Below are 13,178 nucleotides of genomic sequence, written 5' to 3' on the forward strand. Positions count from 1 at the left end.
TATTCCTCTAAAAACTAATACAGTTGAATTCCAAACACTGGTCTCCTGTATTTTGCTTGGAAATAGGAACATACTAAAAATTTCATGTTTAATTTGGACGATTTTGGGAAATACAATGGGAAATTCCTCCTTTCATTGTAAGGTTCCTCTACTGTGGCATCCTGCAAGGCTATTATTTTTTCCTCTATTCAAAACCAACCTGAAAATGTGGGAGAATACGATGGAACATTCAGATCTTAAAAGCAGTAGTTGTGTGGCTGACATCTAACCCACACTGTCTCAAATGCTGTGACCACCAAGATACTCCAACACAAAATATTTTTTAAACAGTGGTGGGTAAACAGAGAATGACAGAAAGATAAGTTATACTTGTGGGAAGAGAAATAACATTTTGTGGAATTCCCAGTGTTCAGAGTATTTCATGAGAACACACTTCCCCTCCAGTTGCTGAAGATGCCTGCAGCCTTGGGACACTTTCACACACTTCATCAGTTCTCCAGAGCCAAGTATATACTTCTGCTAAAGAAATAAGTCCTTGTAATTCTGTTTGCGACTGGCTAGGAGACAGTACCTTCTGATTACATGCTGATTTGGCCATGGCTGTCTTGCATTCTTCATTCCTAGGATTCGTTGTTGTCATTTGTACTAACTAGAAATAATATCAATTTGGGCACAGAGCTATTTTAACAGTTATCCTGTGAGTTCATCCCAATAACATAGAGTAATAACCATGAATCACCAGGAAGTGTGCCAACTTTAGAACAGGTTTCTTCAACCCCTTCTTTGCATTTGGTTCCCTACAAGTATAATGATGATGATGATGATAAAGTGTGTGGGAGACAGAAAAAAAAATCCCCACTAGTATAAAAAATGGACCCTGATATGATGATGATGCGTGAAATGGTTAGAAACACAAACACCCTAATGGATACACTGGCATCACTCCTCCTCCTTAGTGTGACCTACAGGGCAAGGACTGGACCAGTGACATTTTCTGGAGAGGAAAGCAAGTCAGATTAACAACATGTCAACTCAGGGTCCTGTATAATCTGAAAAGACAGGGACGAAGCAGCGCCATGCTAGAAACACATCATCAAGCCCAAGTGGCGGGCCCCTGGGCAGAGGAATGCTGCAGGAATGCAAGAACAGCTTGGAGCCAGCATCCTGGGAACTGCTTGTCAAGGGAAAAAGCAGAGGGTGATGGGCACTCACAGTCAGTCCTAGGACAGCAGAAACAGGAAGAGCCATCTCCATGGGGCTGGGGAAAGGAGCCAGCCTAGAAACAGTCTGAGAGAGCATGCCAGTTGGGAAGCAGCTGTAGAGCCACAGGGTGGCCAAGGACACCACTTACAAATGTGTGCTGCAACCAAAAGGGTCAGGGCTTGAGGGAAGAGCCAGGGACTTCAGCCAGCAACAGCTGAGAAACAAAGCGAGTAACAAGATGAGTTAAGGAACGAGATTCACGTTTTGTGGGGTGTCACGGTGTAGTGTCCTGTCAGCCACAGCAGCATGGGCTTATGCCAACCACAAGAGCAGAAATCGGTTTACGTAAGGCCAGAGCCTGGCAAGGGAACAGGACTCACAGCTTGGTGTGTGGCACTGAAAGGCACATGGGCTGAGCAGGGGATGTACCCGGGAAAAAGCATATTTGAAATGCTTTAGTTGGGGATTTTCAACTTCACTGTACCATTACCCTGTGAAACTCTCTTATCCTTATAGTCTTAGACTGCTCGAAGTTGTACGTGAGGATCCGCGGTGAAACTGAGATTCCGCCCAGCGGCCGCACTGAAAAAACATCAAGCATTATTAGCACTTTCAACGTCTATCATTTATTTAAAGTTGCGGCAGTAAATGTTTCTCCTTGCTCCGGTTTCACTCTCCCGACAGGGAAGCCGCGGCCGCCCGGGTCGGTAGGGAAAGCCGCCCCACGCCAACGCGCCGGGGGCCGCACAGCACCAGCCGCCGCCCCTCTCTAACTTTATCTTCACGGTTTGTTTCGCCCCCCACCTGTCAGCGCTGGCCGCTGCCGAAGCATCGGCTCCGCAAACAGCCACAGTATCACGACGGCAGCGGCACCTCTCCGGCAGTGAGCGCCGGGCCCACGCCTGCCAACTCCCCTCACGGGCGGGCCCGATGGTACCGCACACCGAAAGCGGCGCGGTCCCGCCCGCAGAGCGCAGCACCGACCGCCGCCACCTCGGCGCGTCCCTGAGGTGCCTCCAGCCCCGCCCCGCCAGAGCGGGCTGCCCGGGTGCAACCAACTGTCGCGGCGGGTAGAGGGGGGAGGAGAGCGCGCCGCTCGGCACAGCCGGAGCGCGTCCCTTGTAACGTGCGCACCACAACGCTCCCATCCCCCCCGCCGGCCGTACCACTTCGCTGCCTGTCCGGCGCTGAGGCGCGCTGGGGAGGAACGTACCAACGCCGCGGAGGGAAAGGGGTAGCCAAGAAGATCGCGTCACAAGCGGAGGTCATGTTCAAAGGACGCAGCGCCGACTTTCGGTCCCACTGCTTTGGCCGAGATCTGCCAGGCGGCCACGGCCTCATCGGGGCTCCCCCTCGCAGCGGGAAAGGAGGAGGAGCAGCCGGTCCTCCTTAACCCTTCCCGGCGGGACTGGGATGGGCCGTCCCGCTGGGCAGCCGCCCCCGCCCCCGCGCACAGCGTTCTTCCCGGATCGCTGCCGCCTCCCGCCGCTGCTGGTTCCGCGGGGCGCGTGAGCGGGCGGGCGGCGGGGGCGGACCCTCCTGGTGCGGCCCGACATGTCGGTGGCGTTCGCGGCCCCGAGGCAGCGGGGGAAGGGCGAGATCACGCCGGCCGCCATCCAGAAGGTGAGTGCAAGAGAAGGAGCCGGGTCGGGCCTGGGGGCTGCAGCTGCTTCCTGCCGCCGGGCCGCGCGGGGAAGGGGGTGGCGGCGGCGCTCCGGAGCACCAAGGCCCCGGCGGCGGAGGGGCGGCCAGGCCGTGGCTGCTCCAGTCGGGCACGGCCCGGCGAGGCGCTGCCTCTCTGCACTTCGGCAGTTGTTCGGGGGTCCCGGCGCCGGGCGGAGGCGCCGGGCGGGCGGGCTGCGGCGGGGCGGGGGCGGCCGGTGGCCCTGGGGCCCTCCCAGCTGCTGCGAGCGCTCCCGGGGCCGCGGGCGGGAATTAACCCGTAAGGACTCCGCCGGGCACGATGAGGAAACGGCGGAGTCGAGTAACCCCTTCCTGTGAGGGGTGTCTGTAAGTCGGACTTAGTTGGGTTGTTCCTAAAGGCTGCCGAACTTCGGGCTCTGCCTCCGCGGGCTGAGCGGCGACCGCAGCTCCCCAGCTTGGTCCGCAGAGCAGTGAGGCTGCTCCTAAACTTTTAAGCATTATTAACGAAGAACATGATGGTCGGAGCCAATGACAGCGACTCCGAACGACTCGATCTAAGCCTCTGTGAGAGGGAGCAAGTTAATTCGCTAAAGCAATCAAAGAAAAGCGTGTATAGGATTTGTTGCAACCCGTGGTGTTTTGCATGGGCAGAAGCAGAGGAGCGCGTTCAAGTTCACTGGTGGTTTGGTGGTATTCAGAAACTTAACTGAAGACTTGCACTGTTACCGGTGTAAATAGCCGTGAATTGAATTGATTCCCGAGCACTACGAGCTCCTTGTGTAGGAGCTTTTCAGGTAGGTACAGCTAACCTAGGATTTAGTAGAAAACGAGAGTGTCAGCAAGGTAGATGTTGTAGCAATCAGGACCTCAAAGGAGACCTCAGAGTTATAATAAAGGCCTCCACAGTTACAGAGCAGAAGTCCTTGCTTGACAAATACATGTGAAAAATCCATACCCACTGGGTGGAAAGCTGCTTAAAGGTGATAGTCAGTAGAGACTTCAGGTCGCTGGGGTGCGTATGGCAAATGCAGACAATTAAGTTTTTCTTGTGCTGTAGTTAAACCAGTAATTTGATGCTGGTGTGCTGGCAAAACCCTGGTGTAGTTAAAGCTGAAGAATCTTTGTAATTTACATAAACTGTCAGAAGCCCTGGAGGTGTCTTCATCCATCTGGAAACTAAATTCTTTTTTGACAGTAGGTGTTTATAACTCTTTGAAAGAACTGTTTCAATTTTCTACCAGCAACTGCTCAATCAAAACTGGATAAAACAGTGCCTGCAGCCCTGTCTCAGATACAATGGTATTCCTTCTTGCATGCTCTCCTATTCCTTTCCCACCTTCCCCTCAGCCCCAAAAGGTCCAGATTATGTGGGGACAGTGAAGAATGCAACCTTCTAACTGGCAGTTGGAAGGTCTACCTGTCTGCTAAGCTTTAAGTATCTGCTGCCTTGCTCTGGAAGGTAGGAGATGTTTTGAGGAGAGCCTTGATTCACAGCTTCCTTTCAAGTGCTCTGTTAGACTTTGGTGTCAAAGGTATTAGTTCCTTTTTCCCCTTTTTTTTCCCCTGGTGAAAATGCACACTGCATTTCTGTAATACTTGATGTTAATAGATGTGAAATGTGTCTGTGTAGCAGCCTGTTTATGATCCTCATCAGTGTGTGCAGCTACAGTTCTGCCTAGTTTCTGAGGCTGAGACAGTAACTCAAAATACTACAGTTCTGTCTGTATTTAGTGCTTAATGACAGTGTTTCCAGATCCAGCAGTTTAGGCAAAATAATTGCTCAGTGATTGTTCTAGTCAGTTCTGGTGAATTACTAGTTTAGCTTAAGCAGACTCATCTGGTTGACTCAGTCTTACAAGGCTAGAAGTCCTGAGTGGACTGCATGAAGTTTCTGACTCCATACTCTTTTCAGAGTAGAGGTGGATTAATCAAAAGGGGGGGAAAAAAAAAAAAAAGTGTCAGTACCTTTTGTCTTTATTTCTTCTTCTTCTTTTTTTTTTTTCCTATATAATTTGTTTAGGTTGGATTCCTAGGGAAATAAAGATGATTTAATGAGAGTGGTTACTTTCCTTGTAGACGCGTGAGCCTTTTGGCTAGTGTCAACCATGTTTGGAAGAAGGAAAGAAAGTGGAAATGGTTAAGATCCTGTTATTTTTGTTAAATTCAGCAACTGGTTATCTAAATCTAAACAGCTTTCCACTGAGAGTAAGCAAAGGGAGAAATTGATGCAGAATTTTCCATTTGACAGTAAATTTTCTGTTTAGTTCAGTTGACTTGGATAACTTAGCTGGTAGCTCAGATTAGCCATGGTTCTGATGACTCTCAATTGATCAGAGTGCAGGAGAGTGGTTAAAAAGATGTGAATGTGGGGATATGCAGTTCTAGGAAACGAGACTGTATTTTTTTTTTTCTGTTTACAGAGCTTGGAACACCTTGAATTCATCAGGTCTTTGTGAAAAGCTGAGATCTGCTATTTCTCCTTATTTTAGGACTACTTCTCCCCCTCCCTCCTCCCCGCCCCGCCCCCCCCCCCCCCCAAAGTAATTCACTTATCTTCATATTCCTGGACACTTTTGAAGTGTAGTAGATCTAGTGTGCCCATTATACAGAATATTTATGAAGTGCAGTTTAATTGGACATTCTTAATGTAAATATGGCCTAGCTTTCCAATATATTTCCTTGAAACAAACCTGTCTGATAAGCTCATTTTCTATCAATAACAATTTCAATGCCTTTTGTTATTAAATTTTTGAACGTTTGTGGGCTTCAGAAAGTAAAAGGAAATTTGGGAAATAAATTTTTAAGTAAATTTATTTGTAGAGATCAAACGAAGAAATGCAAAACTTTGAAAGCTTCATAAGAACTTAATGTAGAAAAAGGATAGGTATTTGAATAGGAAGCTTCACAAATGTAACTACAGTGGTGTCTTCCAACCCTTATTCTGAAGACTGTAAAACTAATGGGAGGGAGGTGAGGAGATGGGAGCGAAATTGTGTTCTCTAAATATTTGGTTGAACTTTCTGGAATACTACTTTTTAATTTGCTTTTAAAAGCTTCAAGAAGAGGAACAAGAATCAAATTTATCCTAAGTTTCTTTCTGTAAAGAACATGAAACTTACTCAAGACTTGTTCTTTATCGTTTCAGATGTTGGATGAAAATAATCATCTTATTCAGTGTATAATGGACTATCAGAACAAAGGAAAGACGTCTGAATGCTCTCAGTAAGACATTAATCCAAATCTACTGTGGACTGGGTGAATTTCCATCTAGAGGACTGTTCTTGAGTTGTTTGGCTCACTTTGTATGGGAAGTGTGCTGCAGAGAATAAAAAAGTATTGCTGCAGATAGTAAACTTGAAATTTATGTTTGTATTTGCCATATGACTATCACTTCTATCACTGAATTGTTGCAACTTGACTGCTACAAGTTGGTGTTATGATGGTGATGCTCATAAAAGTGGGGACTATATAACCAGGACTTTTTTGCTCTGCATCATAATTACATTTCAGGAAAGGTAGTTTTCTTCATAAACCCTTCAAAGTCATTCAGGGAAGGACCTTCCTGATGGCATGTTTAAAAACTACCTGTTTACCACTTGCCCAGGATGAACAAGCTTGTCTTGAAAGTTTGGCTCGCCAGAATATTCCAGGTGGACTCACTGTCTAGTGGGGTCTCTGGAGAGTGATCTGAGACAACTGTCGAAGGAGTGAATTATGAAGGAATATTATTTTCCCATTACTGTTTTCTGGCATGGAATCATCATGGTACCCTTGTAATCACACAAATATTCAGTTACATGACAGATGGGGCATCATAGTCTGGCTCTTGAGCCCTTACTAAGAGAACTGCTAGTCTGGGGATAGGAGAGAGGTCATAAATGGTAGGTATTTTTACTTTAAGGGAATGCTTTTATTGTAGCATAGTTACTCTGTTAAGCTGTTTGCAAGTCTGTTGTTACATATTCATAATATGTTCCTGCTTTGAAGGTTTTTCTTGTGACTGTGGGGCTACTTGTTGAGACCTTGGAATGTGGTTCTTTAGCAGAAAAATGATTCTATAGCAAACTTCCAAAGCTCAGGGTCCTGATGAAATGTGTGCATTGATCTTGATTTTGGTTCATATAATTCTATGACATCTTGCATCTGGGAACATAATAAAAGGAACTTTATTTCCATAGTGTTTATTATGGAAATTACATCGAATAGCACCCCTCACCCACAGTATGTGTCTCCTGGTGACTTAGTTTGGGGCAGGAAGTGAAATAGGTGAAAACAGTATTGCCCAGCTTTAAGTTTTCATAGCAAGATGGAAGTTACAGAGAAGATACAGGCACAGATTTGATGGAGACATTGGGAAGGGTTGAGTAATAGGTGTGAGGGAAAAAGGCTTAGAATTCCTAATAATGGTACTCTTGTAAGTCTCATGAATCTTGTTTTACATAGGTAACTTTATGTGTGTAGAATTAAAGTGAATTCTTATGTTTATTGTATTCACACCTTAAGATCTGTTTTGCTTTTGTTTATTTTGATAGATACCAGCAGATGCTGCATACAAACTTGGTTTACCTAGCCACTATAGCTGACTCCAACCAGAACATGCAGTCTCTACTACCAGCAGTAAGTACAAAATAGTGTAAAAGTAGGCAATAGATTTCACTTGCGTTCCTGGAGGAAAAAACAAAACAAAACAAAAAAGAAAACTGAACAGAAGTGTTTGAGGCAATGACAATACATTTAGCCTCTGATTTACTGTACAGTGAAGACAAGATGCAGTGTCTCTTCATCCTATATTGGGAATCTAGTAATCTCACTGCATAGGTCTTGCTTAAAATCTGACTTGTTTAACTGAGACTGATATTCTAGATTAATTGCACAGTGCGCAAGTATCTGACCTGTCTCATAGATAGTCTTAGTTTTTTTTCCTCAGCTAACAACTTCAGTGCTGTGGTTCTTTGTTCCTACAACAGTACCACATTTTTCATCTTAGGTTAAGGATGCAGGTCTTTTTTTCCTTTTTTCTCTTCTGGAAGATCATCGATTCTTTTGCCTCAGTGGAATGAGGTTGGATAAATCAGTCTGCTTTTCTATAGTCTAGGTGAGCCTCTTATTCTTTGCCTCTCTCCTGTATTGGAAAGCAACATTTTTTTAAGGTGGATAATGGTAATATGCAAGAAAAAAGGTTGCACAAGACTTAACTTGAAACACTGCATCACTTTTTATAAATGAAGCATTTGTTGAATAATGCTTATCTTTTTTTTTTTTTAATCTGGAATTTTTTGAATCTCTCTTCCTGAACTCTTTATCTTAATAAGATATCTCCAATTTTTCCCCCTTTCCATTGCTTATGGAACAGTAAGGAAAGATACAACAAACATTAAAATAGCTTGCTATCTTTTTTGCTTCTTGTGTTAATCGTAAAGCTTGGGGAGTTCATTGTAACACAAGGAAGTTCTTTGGTTTTTGATAATAAGACTTTTCTTGAATGAATATAGTCTTGATTCATTTCTGTAATATGAAGCTAAAAAGAATGTCTATAAAACAGCCATTCCTAGATACTAGTTTTCACCAACTGAAATTGAATTACTTCTTCTTTGGTCTCGGGAGAAGTGTTCTCCAATCTTTGTTACTAGCAAAGCTTCCTTTCAAGTTGGTACCTAGAGGACCATAGAAGCAGTGGTTCATTATGTCCAACCTGTTGTGCCCGTGGAGGCTTCTCTTTTTATAAATCCATGCTTGTAGCTGAGGGAGAGGGAAAGAAACCTTTGAGAGGGCTGTGTATATTACTCAACTAATATGTTTTTGGAAGCTTAATTCATATCCTGGTTCTGATGACAGCTGGAAATGAATTTGACCTTATCCTGGTCCCTAGTGAACAGCCTTGTTCGTAAAGTTGAATGTGATGACATTCTCTGTTCTTCAAAGAAAATTAAGATAGGGATGGAAAAGACTTCTGTGGATCAGGACTGAAGTGCCTTTTTGATATGGAATGTAAGAAATATTCCATAGTAGTGAGAAAATAGAATTGTGGGTTTTGTTTATGGGTGGGGGGAGGAGTTCCCTTTGGACAATTGGGCCGCAGAATAAAAAGGTAGCTTCTTAGTTTTTCTTTCAAACTAAAATACAAAATGACATTTAGATGTTCAGTCTTACTTAAGTGTACGTACTCTGACCTATGTAGTCAAATCTTTGAAGATTTGCGTAAAATTTGACCGCATCTGGAATATTGTGTCCAATTCTGGGCCCCTCAGTTCAAGAAGGACAGGGAACTGCTGGAGAGGGTCCAGTGTAGGGCAACAAAGATGATGAAGGGAGTGGAGCATCTCCCTTATGAGGAAAGGCTGAGGGAGCTGTGTGTCTTTAGCTTGGAGAAAGGAGACTGAGGAGTGGTGACCTTATTAATGTTTACAAATATATAAAGAGTGAGTGTCATGAGGATGGAGCCAGGCTCTTCTTGGTGACAACCAATGATAGGACAAGGGGCAGTGGGTACAAACTGGAACACAGGAGGTTCCACTTAAATATGAGAAAAAACTTCTTCTCAGTAAGGGTGACAGAACACTGAACAGGCTGCCCAGCGAGGTTGTGGAGTCTCCTACTCTGGAGACATTTAGGACCCGCCTGGACGCCTTCCTGGGTAACCTCATGTAGGTGTTCCTGCTCTGGTGGGGGGATTGGACTGGATGATCTTTTGAGGTCCCTTCCAATCCCTGACATTCTGTGATTCTGTGAAAATGTAGTAATGTGATCAAGTAAAACGACGTTTTGATGAGGCTTTTAGAAAAATATTCTTTTAAGTTTCTTCCCAGAAAATTTTAGCCAGAAGAATCTGGAAATGTGAGCACTGTTTTCTCAGTGCAAGATAAAGTACTGCAGACTCTTTACCTTTATTGGCTTTCTGTTTAAGAACTGATGAGGCTCACGTTGACTTGGAAGTATTATGTTTCTGTTCACTGTGCTTCTGTGTCAGCTGTTGAACAGTCTTGCTAAATTCAAGGGTTGTGGGTGACAACAGTTCAGTATGGAGTAAGATACTGTGTGTGTAAACATCTACTATTTTTAATAGTAAAATATATCAACTTTATGATATTACCATTGCAGTAGTTTCCCCCATAACTTAGGAGGGCTTCAATCTGAATATCTTCTGAAGTTTATTGTATCTGATCTATTCATATCTGGAAGGTTGTTCTCCTAGTAAACTATACTTTATTTTTTGTTTAAATTTTATCTTGTTTTTATTTTATTGGGTAAAATACACTCTTACGTTTCAGAACTTAACTGTTAGTTTTTATAAAATGTTTTCTGTGATAAAAGAAGTTGAAAAGAGAATACTGCTGTTCAAACTGAACAAAAGACCTAAATGATAGGTTCATTAAGTTTTTAATAAAAGCTAAAGTGACTTGGACTTGATAACTTTGTTGCATCCTTTCACAGTATTCCTTAGACTCAGTGCTTCATATTGCTGGGAAAAATGCTTGTAGTGTATTCTCCCTCATGTTTTCTGTCAGAATTACTCAAGATAGTTACTGGTTCCTGATCTTTTGTATTGGACATAAATGTTGGATTTTTAATATAAAAAAAGTCAGCCTCTGTCCACATCTTTTTAGAAAGCAGTATTCTAATCAAGTGATAGTATATCCTTTTTGAAAGTGTGGTATTGCCTGTAGAGAGCAATACAAACCTTATACTGGACACAAGTATAGTCAATCAACTGTGTTGTGCAGAGAAATGCTTCTATGAAGAGCCTGGAACTGAGGAAAAGGTGAAACAGGTGAAGCAAGCATTGCAGGCTGTGGATCAGGAGAACTAGAAAGACTTTGAAACTCCAGTGTCATAACAAAGCTCCTGTTGTTTTTGTATGCGTGGTAAATATCAGGTATTAAATTATTACTTCAGGGGTTAGAGGCTTGCTTTCACATAAGAAGACAGAAGTGTGAGGTTGATCTCCCTGAGTCAACAGGTCTTTTCTCAACCACATGAACAGCAGCATTACTAAACACAGGGCTGTTTTGTCTTCCCAGCTGGATGAGAGTTGTTGCAAAGTCAGCATGTAAAGCTGATGCAACTTTTTGCTTGCTGTTTCCAAGTTACAGTAGGTATTCTCTTTCTTGGACAGCAGTGGAAAGTGTGTTTACCACCACCATATAGGATAAGCTAGTTTCCCAAGAAGGGCTTGTATAGTTGGCAACACAACACTTGCATTCGTATGATTTCCACTGATGCTACTTTTGAGGAAAGCAACAGCAAAGTATTCCTCTACTTGAACTGTAGAGAGAAAAGATGCAATTAGAGTTGATTACGGGGACTTGCAAAAGAACCATCCAAAAATAGTGAAACATTGTGTGTGTTCCTGAACACTTCAGATCTCGAACTGCAGAACACGTATCTTATCCTCCCTGACTTTTATTTTTTTGTTTTCTTAGTAGCGTCTTAGTGGATTAAAAAGTATTGAATGAAAGACATTTTTTGATTTGGACATTTTCCTTCCCCCATGTGTATTCATTTTGCCAAATATTTATAACAAAACAACTCATGACTGTCACTGTATTTGGAAAAATAGAGAGGAGTTTTTGTCCTGCAGTTGAGCCTTTTCATTTTGGCGTTTGTTTTATAACAGACAGATATTGAGGTCTGCAGGAATTACTTAAGTGGGAACTTTATCTTTTGGTTTTTTAAATGGAGAAAAAGTTGTGTGTTGTGTTTTGTGGTTTTTTTGTTTGTTTTTTTTTTTTTGAGTTTTTTCTTACATAATGAAACTTTCTGTGAGCCTGCAGAGCACTTAATCTTGATGTTGTGTTTCAAGAAGGTGATGAAAATAGATGCTTATGATTATTACTCACTTCTATAATGTGCCAGATTTCTTTTATATTGAAAGTGCCAGCTTCTTCCATTACTAAACTGAACTCTGTGGGTAGTTACTTCCAAGAAAACTCATTGTGTGAGTTGTAGAAAAATGTGCACATTGCATCAAATTGTTTTTCTTAATTTCATAATATTAGAAAGATTATTAATAAACTTATTAATAAAAGTATTTTTTCTTGCTTGAGATACTTCTCTCAAAACAAGTGCTTTTTGTAGGACTTGAGAAATCTCTTAATCTGTGTTGTTCCTGAACTTGTCACACAGATTAGGGCAAAGTCCATGCAATTTTGGTTACAAAAGACTCCTGTATAAAATGTTAATTGCTTTTTATAAACATCTAACATCATCAAGCACTGAAATGCTAGTTATTTCCGAAGAAACTGCTTCAAGAAGTAGAACCATTAAACATCATTAGTAGTGCCTAATGAAACTTTTCTTCAAGTTGCTTATTGGAAGACAGTTTTGTGTGGGGTTTTTTTGTTGTTGTTAGGTTGTTTGGAGTTTTTTAAAGCTGCAGTGTTTAGGTGGCTAGGAAACTCTTCAATGTAAGAATGGTTTTACTCAATCAGTGGAAAGTCTTATGTGTACCCTGTAGTACTTTTTGAAGGGTAATGTTCAATATATGGTTTTAATGTACTTGTGATGTAAATAGTTTGTAGAAACAATTCAGAGTCTTAAGAACTGAACAGTGCACTCTGCTTTTTTTAGTAGCCTCTATTCTGAACATAAAACTTGTCTGAAATGTTTATATTAATTTATTTATCTTGATGCTGCTTTTTTTTTTCCTTGAAAAAGCAAGATGGCATCCAGGAAAGAGAAATATGGCTCAGTTTTACTAGCTTAAAATAAAATATGCAAATAAAACTCCTGTTACTGAAGACTAGAGGAATGCTAAATTAATAAAATTATTGTCCAGTTATGTACCAAATGCTTGGGAAAGTCTAATATCTGTAGTAGTATAGCAGAATATCTGTTAGTGGTATCTGCTTTCTTGCTGATCACAGCTGGCAGCAGTCTTTAAGTTTCTGGATTAATTCAATGTATTGGGGGAATAGAGTGTACTATCAGCAAGTTTGCTGATGACACCAAGCTGGGAGAAGTGGCTGACATGCCAGAAGGCTGTGCTGCCATCCAGAGACCTGGACAGGCTGGAGAGTTGGTCAGGGAAAAATGTAATGAAATATAACAAGGGCAAGTGTAGAGTCTTGCATCTGGGCAGGAACAACCCCAGGTTCCAATATGAGTTGGGGAATGACCTTTAGAGAGCAGCATAGGGGAAAGGGACCTGGGGGTCCTGGTGGACAGCAGGATGACCATGAGCCAGCACTGGGCCCTTGTGGCCAGAAAGGCCAATGGCATCCTGGGATGTATTAGAAGAGGGGTGGTTAGTAGATCAAGAGAGGTTCTCCTTCCCCTCTACTCTGCCCTGGTGAGACCACACCTGGAATATTGTGTCCAGTTCTGGGCCCCTC

The 13,178-nt window shown here is 42.7% G+C and overlaps 1 protein-coding gene across 3 annotated transcripts in view; it reads left to right on the forward strand.

Moving 5' to 3' along the window:
• The first annotated feature begins 2,272 nt into the window (after positions 1-2,272).
• The window catches only part of SS18 (SS18 subunit of BAF chromatin remodeling complex), a 44,581-nt gene continuing 33,675 nt past the window's right edge, over positions 2,273-13,178 (forward strand). For all 3 annotated transcript variants that reach the window (XM_080339273.1, XM_080339274.1, XM_080339275.1), the window contains exons 1-3: positions 2,273-2,826; positions 5,993-6,069; positions 7,380-7,464. In XM_080339273.1, coding sequence (XP_080195399.1) covers positions 2,758-2,826; positions 5,993-6,069; positions 7,380-7,464 — 231 coding nt within the window. In that variant the 5' untranslated portion in view covers positions 2,273-2,757. The remainder of the gene's footprint in view (positions 2,827-5,992; positions 6,070-7,379; positions 7,465-13,178) is intronic.

This window comes from Nesoenas mayeri (genome assembly GCF_963082525.1).
Source record: "Nesoenas mayeri genome assembly, chromosome: 2".
Classification (NCBI taxonomy): domain Eukaryota; kingdom Metazoa; phylum Chordata; class Aves; order Columbiformes; family Columbidae; genus Nesoenas; species Nesoenas mayeri.